Source organism: Mirounga angustirostris, unplaced genomic scaffold (assembly GCF_029215605.1).
Source record: "Mirounga angustirostris isolate CCGP_5_RB_7025 unplaced genomic scaffold, mMirAng1.0.hap1 SCAF_6, whole genome shotgun sequence".
NCBI lineage: Eukaryota > Metazoa > Chordata > Mammalia > Carnivora > Phocidae > Mirounga > Mirounga angustirostris.
The window spans coordinates 123,839,978-123,855,197 of record NW_026991714.1 but is presented as its reverse complement, the minus strand read 5'-3'; the positions used below and the strand labels follow the sequence as shown (position 1 = coordinate 123,855,197).

Sequence of the window (15,220 nt, the reverse complement as noted above, 5' to 3'; positions counted from 1 at the left end):
TAAGAAAAATTTAATATTTATTACATTTATTAATTTTAATATTTATTAAGTAATAATTAATAGTAAAAAGAGTAGTAGAAAAGGCACATGAGGTTAGAAAAATAATTGGATGATTTATCTTACCTTTACATGGTTTCTGGTACATTTTTTCCTTTGAGAACAAAATCGGTTGCAAGAAGTGTTTGGATCATTAGAAGAAGTTGTACATTTACGAAGATCTCCTGTCCCTACTGAGTGGTCCTATAACCTGTGCTCAGAGAGCCACAATCTCAATGAAGCAGACACACTCTGGGCCTAGGTGTCAGGGGTTATAATTCAGGTACTTTAGATACTGCCCCATGAAGTTCTCTATCAGAATGACACTTGTTTCTAGTTAGATTTCATACCTCTATTTCAGTTCATAATGCATTCTTTCTTATATATGCCTGGCATTCGGTGGACAAACAATAAATTGTTGCTGAAAGAATGGCTCCTGATTTTTATGTTCAATATTTAACGATAATAAATTACTGTTGCTTCACCTAGACCAGAAGCTCCTCGAGAGCAAGGACTAGGTCTTAATTTATCTTTAAATTCTCAAAACACCTATGTAAACATGTGGAAGGTACTCAGTGCTTGTAAGCTGAAGTGACTGTATTAATCAATAAGGCTCTTTCTCTGTAGTTTCTGTTATATTTCTTTAATATAACCTTTGCAACTTATTTACCGTATAAGCTTTAAAATAATTGTCCAAAACCTAAACTTCTAGTGTTCTGGTGGGTAGTTCATTTTTTAGGATACAGTATATTTCAGAGGAACTAAATCCCAAGTACAAGAAAGACATTTCAAATCTGCCACAAAGGCATCCTTTGCCTTAAATACTGGATTAAATTTGTCACTCCTAAATTGGCATTGACTGCACAGTCACAGTCTTCGGAGTTACCAGTGGGCAGCCTCTCCTAGAATTCAAGTTTTTGCCTTGTTCCTTCTCAGATGTTAGGGTTACAGTTTTGGCAGTTCATTTTTTTAAAGATTTTTTTTTTTTTTTTTAAGATTTTATTTATTTATTCATGAGAGACAGAGAGAGAGAGAGAGAGAGAGAAGCAGAGGGAGAAACAGGCTCCCAAGGAGCAGGGAGCCCGATGTGGGACTCGATCCCAGGACCCTGGGATCATGACCTGAGCCGAAGGCAGACGCTTAACCATCTGAGCCACCCAGGCGCCCTTGGCAGTTCATTTTTTAATGCAGAAGCTCTTTTACTTATAGACCTTCAACTTTAGAAATAAGAAACTTTCTAATAAATGGTATTAGCAGGCAAGTCATGCACTGTTATTTTAGCCTGTCATTATTAATGGTTTTTCTATGTTGTGCTTATTTGAAGTGAACATACTTAATTATATCATTAGTATTAAAGCTGTAGTATTTTGATATCAAAGTGACTTAACATTATTGAGGTTCCATTAGGTGCTTCATACACATTAGCTGTTTTAATTTTCATGCCCATCCTGTGGAGGGACTATTATTCTCTCCATTCTCCACATGAGAAAAGTAAAGTTCAGAGAGGTTAAGTAATTTGACTGAGATCATACAACTTATATACTTATATTACTACCACATTTATATTTAGCTATATATTGATGGAAATTAAATACTGTAATGTTTTGACTATTATGTATCCACTTTAAGAAGTTGAGCATAGGTGTTTGGGCAGAGGAGTGCTACATATTTCAAGACTATATGATACCTTTGTATTCTACATAGGTGTACAGTGAAATATAATAATTATTACCCAGAAGGTGGTTAATTTATGAATTATCTTCCCAGTACACACATTAGTGTGATGTTCTTGTAAATTCTTTTTAAAAGAATATTCTTTAGCTCAAACTGAGAAGGTTATATGTTCTATCTACAGACTTTATTTTACCTTCCTAGTTATGATAAGTTTCAAAAATAGTCTTTATTGTTAGTGGCTTAAGTACATTTCTGTATTATGGCAAATGATACTGTCATTTATCATCTTAATATTTCTCATTGCAATTAGGCATTTAAAATATTTTGTTCAGTTTTATTCAACAGGAGAGTTGGTCTGAATTCTCTAGATATCATTAGTGGAAGAAGAGGTTAGAAATTGTTGATCTGAGGGGCGCCTGGGTGGCTCAGTTGGTTAAGTGTCCAACTCTTGATTTTAGCTCAGATTATGATCTCAGGGTCATGAAATCGAGCCCCACATTGGGCTCTGCCCTGTGTGTGGAGCCTGCTTAAGATTCTCTCTCTCCCTCTGCCCCTTCCCTCCCTTCTTTCCCCCTCTCTAAAAAAAAAGAAAAAGAAATTGTTGATCTGGGTTAATGTTGATTTGTGGACCTAATGGATTTTTTTTTTTTTTAAAGATTTTATTTATTTATTTGAGACAGAGAGCATGAGAGGGAGGAGGGTCAGAGGGAGAAGCAGACTCCCTGCCGAGCAGGGAGCCCGATGCGGGACTCGATCCTGGGACTCCAGGACCATGACCTGGGCCGAAGGCAGTTGCTTAACCAACTGAGCCACCCAGGCGCCCTGGACCTAATGGATTTTTAAAAAATAATTTTTACTAGTATAAGGAAAACGAAATAGGAAAAGTCTCAGTGTTACACCATTTGAAGTAATATCACTAATATAGATGATATTACTTCCACTTTATTTTTTATATCAGTGGGCAAGAATCTTAAGCAATTAAATTAAAAAGAGGAATATTCTAATTATTTTTCTGAACAGGAATATCCTTATCCATATGATGTGACTGGTTTACAGGGTTGCAAAACAATTTTAGTGTCAGCTTCTAATATTTTTGCCAAAGAAATGTGAAATATTTGTTTAGAATATATTACGAAATTTAACTGCAGATTAAAAAAATTAGTATCAGCCTGTGCAATTTTAACTAGAAATTAATTCACTAGGCAACTTTTTGAGATCCCTTACAGTCCAGGATGATATTTTTTGTGTTCCTGTTGATTTATCTTTGAAATTAAACTAATGTTAATGTGATAGACTCTGTGATATTTTCTTTAAATTGTTGGCTTTAATTTATCACATACATATGTTGTTTCGCCTTTTTAGGAGGGGATCAATGCTCAGTACAGCCATATTTGTCTATGCTGCTACATCTCCAGTGAATGGTTATTTTGGAGGCAGTCTGTATGCCAGACAAGGAGGTAACTTACAAGTTATCACTTTGTATTTTTAATTACAGATGCTACTATTTTACCATGAGGTATTTGGAATTTGAAAGGGATAGTACAGCCATTGTAAAATACTTTGTTATCCTATTTCACATAATCTCCACCAAACCTGTTATGTGGTCTATTTTGCTTTTATGGAATCTTTGCATTTTATTTCTGAAAATTATGAATAATTAATAAGTTTATCTCCATTATCCACTGTGAAGTTAGCCCTGAGGAACATATAGGAAAGAGTATATTTATATATATATATTTTTAAAGATTTTATTTATTCATGAGAGACACAGAGAGAGAGGCAGAGTGAGAAGCAGGCTCCCCAAGGAGCAGGGAGCCCAATGCGGGACTCGATCCCAGGACCCTGGGATCATGACCTGAGCTGAAGGCAGATGCTTAACCATCTGAGCCACCCAGGTGCCCTGGAAAGAGTATATTTAAGTTATTATGATATTATTTTGCTTTGAGGTACCTTACTCCCTAGATGTGCTCCATGGGAGGCCTCCACATAGAGTACTTAGCGTTACAGCTGAATATAAAGGCATGTTTTATGGCTTATGGAGAAAGTGTCTGGACTGGAAGGAGAATAGGGAGGAGAGCTCTTTATTTCTATTGACTCTTGAATATTTATCAAAGGACCCTGCAAAAGATTTCTGTTATTCTGTGTCACAATCTTGTTAAGGGCACTTCATCTTAAATTCCCCCGCCCTGCTTCTTTACTGTTGTGATCTGCAAATGATGGGGGATACATAGATGATACAAAGGTACTGCTCCTTGGTGTTTCTTTGATGGCACTCAAGGGTCTTCAAGTTTTTTTGTTTTCCCTGTAATTGGGGTCAGAAAAGTATGGAAAATAGTAGTTTTGCATTGGGAGTGAAGGGTTATTGAAAGACCTTAAAATTATATTCCTAAGGATAGAGACTTTCTCATGTGATTTTCCCAGCTCATCCTAAGCAATGTCAGCGTTAAGGAATCCTGCCTTTTTAGTCAACTAGACTTACAGGTTATTGGCACTCAGAGCATACATAGGATCATTTAAAATTCTTCCAGGATATTCTGGTTTACCATTGCCTTTTTTTTTTATTGGTCCTATTAGACTTAATGTGATCTGTACCTTCAGTATAAATAATTCTTTGGATTGCCTGAGGGAGTATCATTATCCATAATTATTTTAGTTATTTGTTCAGTGTCTATATTTTACCTTCAGATATGGAAAACAAGTCTTACATGGGGCTACCATCCTTAGGAACGAAGGATGCCTAAGTTAACTTCTGCTTTGAATTTGACCTGGAAACTAGTTAGGCTATGACCTCCAGAAAAATCTCCACAGCAGAAACAAATTATTTAAAACAGGAAATTTATTCGTACTTGGACATAAATTTGCTTTTAGTTTGATTACAAGTTAAGAACACCAGCCAAACTTTACTATACTTAACTCTTTTTTTTTTTTTGAGAGAGAGAAAGAGAGCACACAGGTTGGGAGGGGCTGGGGGAGGGGCAGAGGGAGAAGGAGAGAGAGACTCTTAAGCAGGCTCCACACCCAGAGTGGAGCCCACCTTGGGCCTCGATCTCATGACTCTGAGATCATGACCTGAGCTGAAATTGAGAGTTGGACGCTTAACCGACTAGCCACCCAGGTGCCCCTAAAGGTTATTTTCTGATTGACAGTGCCTTGAGAAGGTCTAATCATGTCCTGATATTTTGTCTGAGCGATCCCTAAAAACCAGGTTAATGTAAGAGGTCAACCCAGAAAATTGAGAATTTTTCAGAGTTATCCCAGGATTTGAACTACAATGAAGCTCAAGGTCTGTACATTCAGGGCACTCAAGTGTACTGGATAGTCCTCCAGACCCTCAAGGTACTGGATAGTCCTCCAGACCCAATTTGAAGCTAGGGGTGGCCTGGAACTTGACCACAATCTCTAAGGGTGTGGTCAGCAGCAGGAAGCACAATGCAGATTTGTGGGCTACTGATTGCACCCAGTGGAATGTGTGATTCTTTTTGATTTTGGAGGGAAAGGGAGTAATAGAATTGAATATGGAATTTATGAATATATGTCTGAATCTGAGAAGATAATGAAAAGTTTAGGAAAAGAGTGCTAGGAAAGAGTTAGAATTAAATAGGAAAAATAATACTTTAATTGCCACTCTTTTGTGTTCAAATGCTGAATCTTAGTGTGGAAAGGAAGGGCTCTTGAAAGTTACCTGAGAAATAAAATAGAGGTGAAAGTTCAGAATCAAGGAGTTTTCTGGAGGAATGTTAAGATTTGGGGTAGTAATTCTATAAGATAGATGTTTAAAAGAGCTTTACATAGAACAAAACAGAAGTTAGGGTATTGCTTGTTTTGCTTATCATACTTCCTGCTTAGGTCCATATTGCTTTTGGTTGTGGGGTTGAATTTTAATAATGATCCACTATGAAATCCTTGTGTTTTGTTGCTGAGCAGTGTGCAGATGTTCCCTCTGTAGTGCTCTTGCTTGTATACGCTGCTGTATTAGAAAGATAGCTCCACGTTACTCTCCTGATCAATATGAACATGAGTTAGAATTTTTGGTGACATAGTTTAAAATTGACATAGTTTCCTTCGATTATCTAAATAACAGATGCTCACCTCACAGAATTTTGGCAGTACAAAGAGATACAAAGAAATAGTGAAACGGGTGCCTGAGTGGCTCATTCGGTTAAGTGTCCAGCTCTTGGTCTCAGTTCAGGTCTTGATCTCAGGGTCATGAATTCAAGACCCGAATTTTAAAAAAGAAGGAAAGAAAAGAAATAGTGAAACTCCCAAGTCTGTAGTTCTGATTGCTGAGAGAGAGCTCATGAGATGCACTGTGTTTTTCCCTTTTGAAACAAATAAATCTAAATATTTGTTTATAATCATAACTACAGCTAAAAGTAAATTTAGGGACCCGTTTCACCAGGGGTTTTTAACCTTTTTTTTTTTTTTTAAAGCTTACATGAAACTCCCAATATTTTTTTTTTTTAATTATGATTTTTTTTTTTTAAGATTTTATTTATTTTTTGACAGAGAGAGACACAGAGAGAGAGGGAACACAAGCAGGGGGAGCAGGAGAGGGAGAAGCAGGCTTCCCGCGGAGCAAGGAGCCCGATGTGGGACTCGATCCCAGGACCCTGGGATCATGACCTGAGCCGAAGGCAGACGCTTAACGACTGAGCCACCCAGGCACCCAAAGTCCCAATATTTTTTAAAACTGTTGAAAATGGACTTGTTCTGGTTGAAGCAGGGCTTGGGGCTCTTCCTTCACCAGTGACTTCATGGGCACCTCTAGGAAGCTCCCAAACTCCAAGTGCTAGTTTGAAAACACCTATCTAGGCCAACTTGTAGCCCTGCAAGATCAAGTGACTTACCAAAGTTCACAGCAGTTCAGTGGCAGGGTCAGGATAGAACACTGGAATATTTTACTATAGTCCATTGCTCTTTTCCAGTACAGGTTTTCATTAGACATACTTACATAGCCGGACTGGTCTTTATTAGCTGTTGTCCTGAAACAATTATTAGAATGGCAAATTTTAAGATCTTTACATTAGAATTTTACATAAATAACTTGGTGCTAAATAAAGAATAGTTTGGTACCTTATGAACATTAATATATCCCCCCCCACCTCTGATTTTCATTGTTTCCTTTCTCTTTCAGGAAGGAGATGGATAAAGCAGATGTTTATTGGGGCATTTCTTATCCCAGCTATGGTGTGTGGCACTGCCTTCTTCATCAATTTTATAGCCATTTATTACCATGCTTCAAGAGCCATTCCCTTTGGGACAATGGTAGGTTGCTTGAACCTTACTTTGAAGCTGGAAAAATAGAAGCATTCCAATATGAGGCCTGCTATCTCTCTGAAGTACCTCTTAGTAAGAAGAGGTTTGGTATTTGCAGCCAGTCCCTACCCAGTCCTAGAAATCTAGGTGAAGAAAATTTTTTCTTGATTCAGTGAGCCAGTAAAGTGAAAGTCCAACTTATAAGTATGACAAGAGAATACTATACTTTTTATCAGAGATGGGAAAAACTGGTGACTATATTGTAGAAGAATAAAGAAATGAGGGTGTTTTAAGGTGATAGGTGGGTGCATTGGTTGTGGTAGGTAGTGAAGCTTGTCCAGAACACATTTTCTTTTTTCAGTAGCGGTGTACTTATTTTTAGAATCTCATTAAACATTTATATTGATAATATGTGTTACTTTGGACATTAAAATCCTATCTCATATTTTACCTGTAATCACAGACTTAGGAATATTTTGGATTTTTTAGCTACATTAAAACTAAAACACAGATATATACCAGTGCTCTACAGAGGTAACCCACAGTTTCCAAATTTTTCCTGTTGTTACCTTTTTACCAGAAACAGTTTTAGGCCTGGAGTAGACTTTAGTCTTAATGTACACTTATGCAAACGTGTGCACGCTCATATGCACATGTATGCAAGGTGTAGGATGGTTACTGTTCTTCACAGAGGCTGTGTAACTTAGTCAAGGCCATACAGATCGTGGCAGAACTTTAACTGGACTCTTTCTGAATTTTAATCTTATTTTGGTTTTCTTTCAGTTATATTCGAGTTAACAAATAGTTTCACAAAAACTCCAGATGATTTTATTTATTTATTTATTTTTAAAGATTGTATTTAGTTTTTGACTGAGAGAGACAAGCGAGAGAGGGAACACAAGCAGGGGGAGTGGGAGAGGGAGAAACAGGCTTCCCATGGAGCAGGGAGCCTGATGCGGGGCTTGATCCCAGGACCGTGAGATCATGACCTGAGCCAAAGGCAGACACTTAATGACTGAGCCCCCCAGGCACCCCAATTTTGTTTTATATTTATTAATTTTTTTTTAAAGATTTTATTTATTTATTTGAGAGAGAAAGAATGAGAGACAGAGAGCATGAGAGGGAAGAGGATCAGAGGGAGAAGCAGACTCCCCGCTGAGCAGGGAGCCCAATGCGGGACTCGATCCCGGGACTCCAGGATCATGACCTGAGCCGAAGGCAGACGCTTAACCATCTGAGCCATCCAGGCGCCCCCCCAATTTTGTTTTATAATCCAGGTTTTTCAAAGACATTGCATATACATTTTTACTAAATCTTTGGTACTTTTTAGTTATTGATACTATTTAGTTATATATTTCATTTTTGAAAATTGCTTCAAAATTGAAGTTTTTTTGTTTTGTTTTTTGTTTTTATTTTTGTTTTTTGCAAGCCAAGGCAAGTGATAATAGTTAGGAAAGGGTAAAGTAATTAATCTCATTCAGAACTGGAAAAGAATTTGCTTTTCCAGGCCATCAGAAAGTATCTATACAGAGTCAAGGACTTCTTAAAGATGATCTGCTGAATTAATTATTTTCATGGTACTTTAAAAATGAAAATTCAGATTCTGCTCTAATTTTCCTCATAAAATTTTGAATTGATGTGAAAATTATATTTTAAAGTTGCTTTGTTTCACTAAAATTATAAATTTTACCACTCGTAAATGGGGTTTTAAATGTTAATATTCAATGTAATTTGCCTTTAGATAATTTAATAATTAATAACTACTAGAATACAGTTTCAGTATTACAGTATTTCAGTTATTAGAGTTCAATACTGAGCCAGAGCAGGTTTATAAAATTGATCTTTGGTATATAAAAGACTGGCTGTTGGTGTTTAGCAGGCACCTATAATATCATGTTCTTAATTTGCATTCTAATTTGTAGTGAAGGAATGCTGAGTGAAAGACATTCCATTGCCCTCAAGTTTTAATCAGCTGTGTGGTCTAACATTTTTTTTCTCCTTTTAAAAGTATCAAAATTTGTTAAGAACATGAAATTTAAGAACTTGAGTGAATGTTTGACCTTGTGTTAAGTGTTTTAACTACTGAAATTTATATTTTTAGTTATTGGACTTGTTGACATTATGAAAGAAGTGGTTATATAGTCTCATAAACTCCATGGTTCTCAACCCTGGGTACACATTAGAATCCTTGGGAATTTGAATAATTTCAGTGCTCATGGTTTCATCCTACGCCAATGAAAAGTTAAATTTTTTTTTTTTAATGTTTTATTTATTTTTTCATGAGAGTCAGAGAGAGAGAGAGAGAGGCAGAGGCAGAGGGAGAAGCAGGCTCCCCGCCTAGCAGGGAGCCCATGCGGGACTCGATCCCAGGACCCTGGGATCATGACCTGAGCTGAAGGCAGACTCTTAACCATCTGAGCCACCCAGGTGCCCGAAAAATTAAATTTTTTAATTTTTTAAAGGTTTGCTCTAAATCAGGTCTTTACCTCATTCTAGTTCCCAGCATTTGGGGATGGATCTGTCAGCTGAAAGTCTCCCAAAGCATATGTTTCTGAGAAGTTGGATGCCCCTACTTAACTGAACACCCTAGTTTGAAAATCAGAGTCTTCAGATACTCCTGTATGTTCTTCCCCAGGCCTTAGCTGTTTCTGTCCCCATTCCTTTGATCTCTTGGACATTGAGCCCTTTCTCTGGGTGATCTTGTCTCTAGTACTCTGTTTTCTCAGATATTTCACAATGAGGGTTTAAGCCATCCTTGGTAAAAGTGACTTCAGGCTTCTGTCTTGCCCTATCGAGGCACCTGAATAATAGGGATTTTGCCCACTAGGGATCTGGAATTTTGTCAGAATACTGCTGTTATCACCAGGACTAGCCCAAGATAAGATTGAAAGTGGGCAAGGTTTGTCTTCGGACTCCCAACTTCTCTGCTCAAGTGTACCTAATTACACATAAAAGCCATTAAATCCGTGTCAGATTAAACTTGTTGAACAATTTTCAGTCTTCTTAGCGTAATAAAGATAAACATAAGTAGAGGGTGGTGGTAATGATCTGAGCTGATATCTAGTGTCCTAGGTTTAAGGGATGGTGCCTAAAGTCAAGAGTATTACAAGAAGACTAAAGAGAGCATTTAAATAAAATTTAGGGTCATGGACTGTCCAGAGACAAACATACCTGTTCCTGAGGTTGGAGTGTTCTGACCAGAGGTCTATTCTGGCTATAAGGAAAGGGAGAGAGTGCACTTGAAATCAGATTGATTCTGGGAAGATAAAAACTTTTTCTTTTGGGAATTTGTTCAAGAATGATTTAGGTGTTATACCCAGAGTTTTTGGTCCTGTGAGCTTTTTAGAAATGAGGAAGGATTTCTCAGGATGTTCTGAAAACAGGCTATAGGCATGAAGTCTTCTGTGGGCTGTAAATCTCGAATCCTACATTTGATGTTATTGTAGGCTTTCAGGGGACAAAAAACCAGTTGCAGAGTTTTAAAACTCAGAGTTGCAAAGTAGCATAGAAACTAATAACCTCTCTAGTCTAATAATAAGCTCAGCATGTACTGATAAATCCTTGACTTATTATACTTTATTGTTTTGTCTCTCAGTGGGTAGAATAGTTGGTGGAAAAGAAACAGGAGTCATGGGTGAACCATGTTGTATTTGTCATCTTCAGTCTATTTTAGTTTGGGGGGGTGACATCTTGAACATTATCAGAAATATGCCGTAAGTTTATTTATTTTTAAAGATTTTATTTATTTATTTGTCTGAGAGAGAGAGAGCACAAGCAGGAGGAGCGGCATGCAGAGGGAGAAGCAGGCTCCCTGCTGAGCAAGGAGCCCGATGCGGGACTTGGTCCCAGGACCCTGGGATCATGACCTGAGCCGAAGGCAGACGCTTAACTGACTGAGCCACCCAGGCGTCCCAGAAATATGCCATAGGCTTTAGGAAATCAGATTTCAAAACTATTTAGGGAAATCCTCTCTCATGATCCAAGTCTTGGACTGTAACTGGGAAAATGGCTTAACAATTGGAGGCTCTCAAAAATGAAATTCATGATATGTGATCAGAAATTACCACAGTGAGGAAAAAATGGCAGCCAAGATTAAGGGACAGGTACTATTTTATGATCTCTCAAAAGTTGTGAGAAGAATACAGTATACCTAAATGTAAAAGAATAATAAAGATCTATAAAAATAGTGTTAGAAAAACTCTATTAGCCAACCTGAACTTTTGACAAATGCTAAGGCAAGTAAGAATTTGTAAGGATATTTTCATAGCAAGACCATAGGCTGAAAAAAGAATGGCTCTACCCCATTCTTTCTTTTTATTCATTAAATAAAATAACCCTTAAAACAAGAAAAAACAAGAGGAAAATAATCCCTGATAAGGGGGAAGTAAAGCCTAAAATAGGTAAGAGGATTGATGGTACAGGAGTACCTAGCCACCTTAGCTGTTAAGTTTGCTGCTTATGTAAGTAACCTTTTAGACATACTGAGAGATCATGCTGGTAAGTTATGTTTGAATAACTGTGTAAGGGAACCAGAAGCATTGTAAAACTGGATATAAGCAGATTTACTTTTCCAGAAGGGAAAGGAAGAAAGTGGATTCTACCTTACAAAATGTGGTGAACTTGATAAAGCACAAGATTTTAGAATGTTATTAAAATTTATTTTTTAAATCACAGAAATAATGAACATTAGGAGCTATTATGGATTTATTAAAACAAAAATGCTAGAACAACTTCATTTCCCCTTTTTGGTAGGTTTTAGTAGACAAGAAGAATAAAGGAATGTGAAGTATTTATCTTATTGGACAGGGTAGAGAAATGTAGGTGGAATAGTACAGTCAGGTAGATGTATAATTAAATAATTACAGAATTAAAGAATTGGGATCATGTTACTGGTAATATGTCACATACTCTCTTTCAGTAGATCTTGACTTTGGCCAATTCAAATAATTGTTAATGATTTGTATGAAGGCATAGTGATTTGATGATTAAATTGAAAAAGGATGTGAGATTGGGGAGGAAATTAGTAATATGGAATGATGAAGACAGCATCTTAAAAAATCTCACCTGACTGAAATGATGTGCCAAATTTGACAAGATGAATTATAATAAGGACACAGACATTTGTGTAGCATTTTGTAGTTTACAAAGCTCTTTCATACCCCTTATCTTATCTGGTTTCAGAAGAACCCAAAGAGGTAGGCAGAGCTAGTGATATACATTATCCCTGTTTTACAGGAGCAGAAACCCAGCACTCTTGCAGGGTAATTGACTCAAATCACATTTTGTTTGGTGTGGTGCTGCTGGCAGTGATGATTTGTTTTTATTTCTTTATTTATTTCCTTCTTTTCTGCCAAGAGAAATTTTAGCTTTATTCTGAGAGTGGTGAATGTAGAATGTTTTATGTCTTCTTTTGGTCTGTGTATTTTTATAGCCTAATGAGATATAATTAATATATGATAAATTGTGTGTATTTAAAGTATAATGAGTTTTGATATATGTACATGTTTGGGAAACCATCACCACAATCAAAAAAAGAATGTATTTATAAAGTCCAGAAGTTTCGATGTGTACCTTTGTAATTCACCCCTTTTATCCTCCTCCTTCCTACCCTCCCTCCTTCTCAGGTAACCACCAATCTGCTCTCTGTCATCATAGATTAGTTTGTGTTACCTACAATTTCACCTAAATAGAATCACAGAGTATGTTCTTTTTTGTCCTTTTCCACTCAGAAAATTACTTTAAGATTTATTGATGTTGCATGTATTAATAGCTTGTTTCTCTGTATTGCTTAGTAATATTCCATATATTCCATGGGTATACCACAGTTGTTTACCCATTTACCCAGGAATGGGTTATTTCCAGTTTTTGGCTATTACAAACAAGCTGTTATGAGTATTCATATAGAAGTCTTTGTGTTGGATATATATTTGATTGTCTTGGACAAATAACTACAGTGGAATGACTGAGTCATATGATATTCTAATATTTCCAGAAACTGCTAAAGTATAACATTGTATGTCAGCTATAGTTAAAAAAAAAAAAGATAAAGAAAAGAAGAAACCACTAAACTTTTCCACAGTGGTTTTGTCATTTTACATTCCCACTATTATTGTATAAGAGTTCCAGTTGCTCCACGTCATCTCCAGCACTTGATGTGGTCAGTCTTTTTAATTTTAGCCATTCTAATGGATACATACTGGTGTCTCATTGTGGTTTTAATTTGCATTTCCCTAATAACTAATCATGTTGGAGATATTTTTGTGTGCTTATTTGCCATCCCTATATTTTTTTAATGCATGTTCTAATCTTTGGCCTCTTTTTTATAGGTTGTTATCTTTGTTGAGTGGAAGAGTTCTTTGTGTATTGTAGATACTAGTCCTTTGTCCTATACTTATTTTGGAAGTATATTCTTTCATTTTGTGGCTTGACTTTTCATTCTCTTAAGAGTATCTTTTGAAGAGCAAAAGCAATTAAATTTAATTTATTGATTGTTTTTCCTTATAAAGTTTGTGCTTTTCTGTCCTTTTGCCAAAGCAGAGATCAGTAAGCTTTTCTCCTGTGTTTTCTTCTAGAAATTTTATAGTTTGGGCTCTTAAATATCATCCATTTAAGATCAATGATTCATTTTTGGTTAATTTTGTTTATTGTATGAGTTAAGGGTCAGGGTTTTATTTTGTTTTTGCTTATGGCTGTTTAGTTGTTCCAACACCATTTGTTGAAAAAGTTATGTTTTCCTCACTGAATTGCCTTAGCATTTTTGTTGATCATCAACTGATCATTTAATGTGGATCTATTTTTGGACTTTGTGTTCTCTTTCATTAATTTGTCATGTTTTTATGCCAGTGTCACACTGTCTTGATTACTGTGGCATTACAATAAGTTTTGAAATCAGTTCTTTTTCAACGTTGTTTTGGTATTTTTTGGTTCTTTGCATTTCCATATAAAGTTTAGAATGACCTTGTCAGTTTCTACAAAAAAACCTGCTAAGATTTTGATTGTATTGAACCTATAGATAAATTTGGAAAGAATTGACATCTAACAATATTGAGTCTTTTAATTATAGAACACAGTATAGCTCTTGACTTATTTAGGTATCTGTAATTTTTCTCTGCAACATTTTGTAGATTTTAGCATTTAAATTTTCTACATCTTTTATTGAGTTTACCCCTAAGTATTTTCTATCTTTTATGCTATTCGTAAATGGTATTTTTAAAATTTCAAATTTGGATTGTTTGTTGATAGTGTATTAAAAAACAATTGACTTTTGTATATTGGCTTTGCATCCTGCAATGTTGCAAAAGTCACTTATTCTCATTTTCTTTTTTTGTAGAATGCTAAAGATTTTTTTTTTTTAAAGATTTTATTTATTTATTTGAGAGAGAGAATGAGATGGAGCATGAGAGTGGGGAGGGTCAGGGGGAGAAGCAGACTCCCTGCTGAGCAGGGAACCCGATGTGAGACTCGATCCCAGGACTCCAGGATCATGACCTGAGCTGAAGGCAGTCACTTAACCAACTGAGCCACCCAGGCGCCCGAATCCTAAAGATTTTTTACATAGATTATCATGTTATCTGTCAATAAAGATACTTGCATTTCTACCTTTCTAATCTGTATATCTTTTCTTTCTTTTTCTTGCCACATTGCACTGGCCAGAACCTCCAGTGCAGTGTTGAGCAGAAGCAGTGAGAGCAGACTTTCTTGTCTTGTTCCCCCGTTAGAGGGAAAGTATCTAGTCTTACGCAGTCAAGTAAAGTGTTACCTATATTTATTTTGAAGATGCCCTTCATCAAGTTGATGAAGCCCTTCTGCTCCTAGTTTGCTGAGAGTTTTTCATTTTGAATGGAGGTTGATTTTGCAGTGGCCTTTTCTGCATCTTTTGAGATAATCCATGGTTTTCATTTTTTAGTCTGGTAATATGGTCACTTATATTGATTGATTTTTGAATCTTAACTCATTTTTCATTCCTTTGATAAACCTCAGTTTGTTATGATGTATTTATCTATTTTATATATCGCTGGATTCCATTTGCTAAAATTTACTGGGTTTTGCATCTGTATGTATGTATGAAAGATACTGGTCTGTAGTTTTCTTTTTTTCCTAGTTTTGGTATCAGGATGGTGCTAGGTTCACCAGATATGTTTTTAACTTCAAATCCAGTGTTTCTTCTGTTAGAGTACTGAAGTCCAAAAAGGCAGAGGGAGAAGCTACTTATTAGCATATTGAGAATGATCTCATAAAATAGATAGACTTCTTA

General features: G+C 36.2%; 1 protein-coding gene across 1 annotated transcript in view; it reads left to right on the top strand.

The window, feature by feature from the left end:
• The window catches only part of TM9SF3 (transmembrane 9 superfamily member 3), a 66,568-nt gene that overhangs the window by 32,898 nt on the left and 18,450 nt on the right, over positions 1–15,220 (top strand). The window contains exons 8-9 of the mRNA XM_045878524.3: positions 3,073–3,167; positions 6,845–6,975. Coding sequence (XP_045734480.1) covers positions 3,073–3,167; positions 6,845–6,975 — 226 coding nt within the window. The remainder of the gene's footprint in view (positions 1–3,072; positions 3,168–6,844; positions 6,976–15,220) is intronic.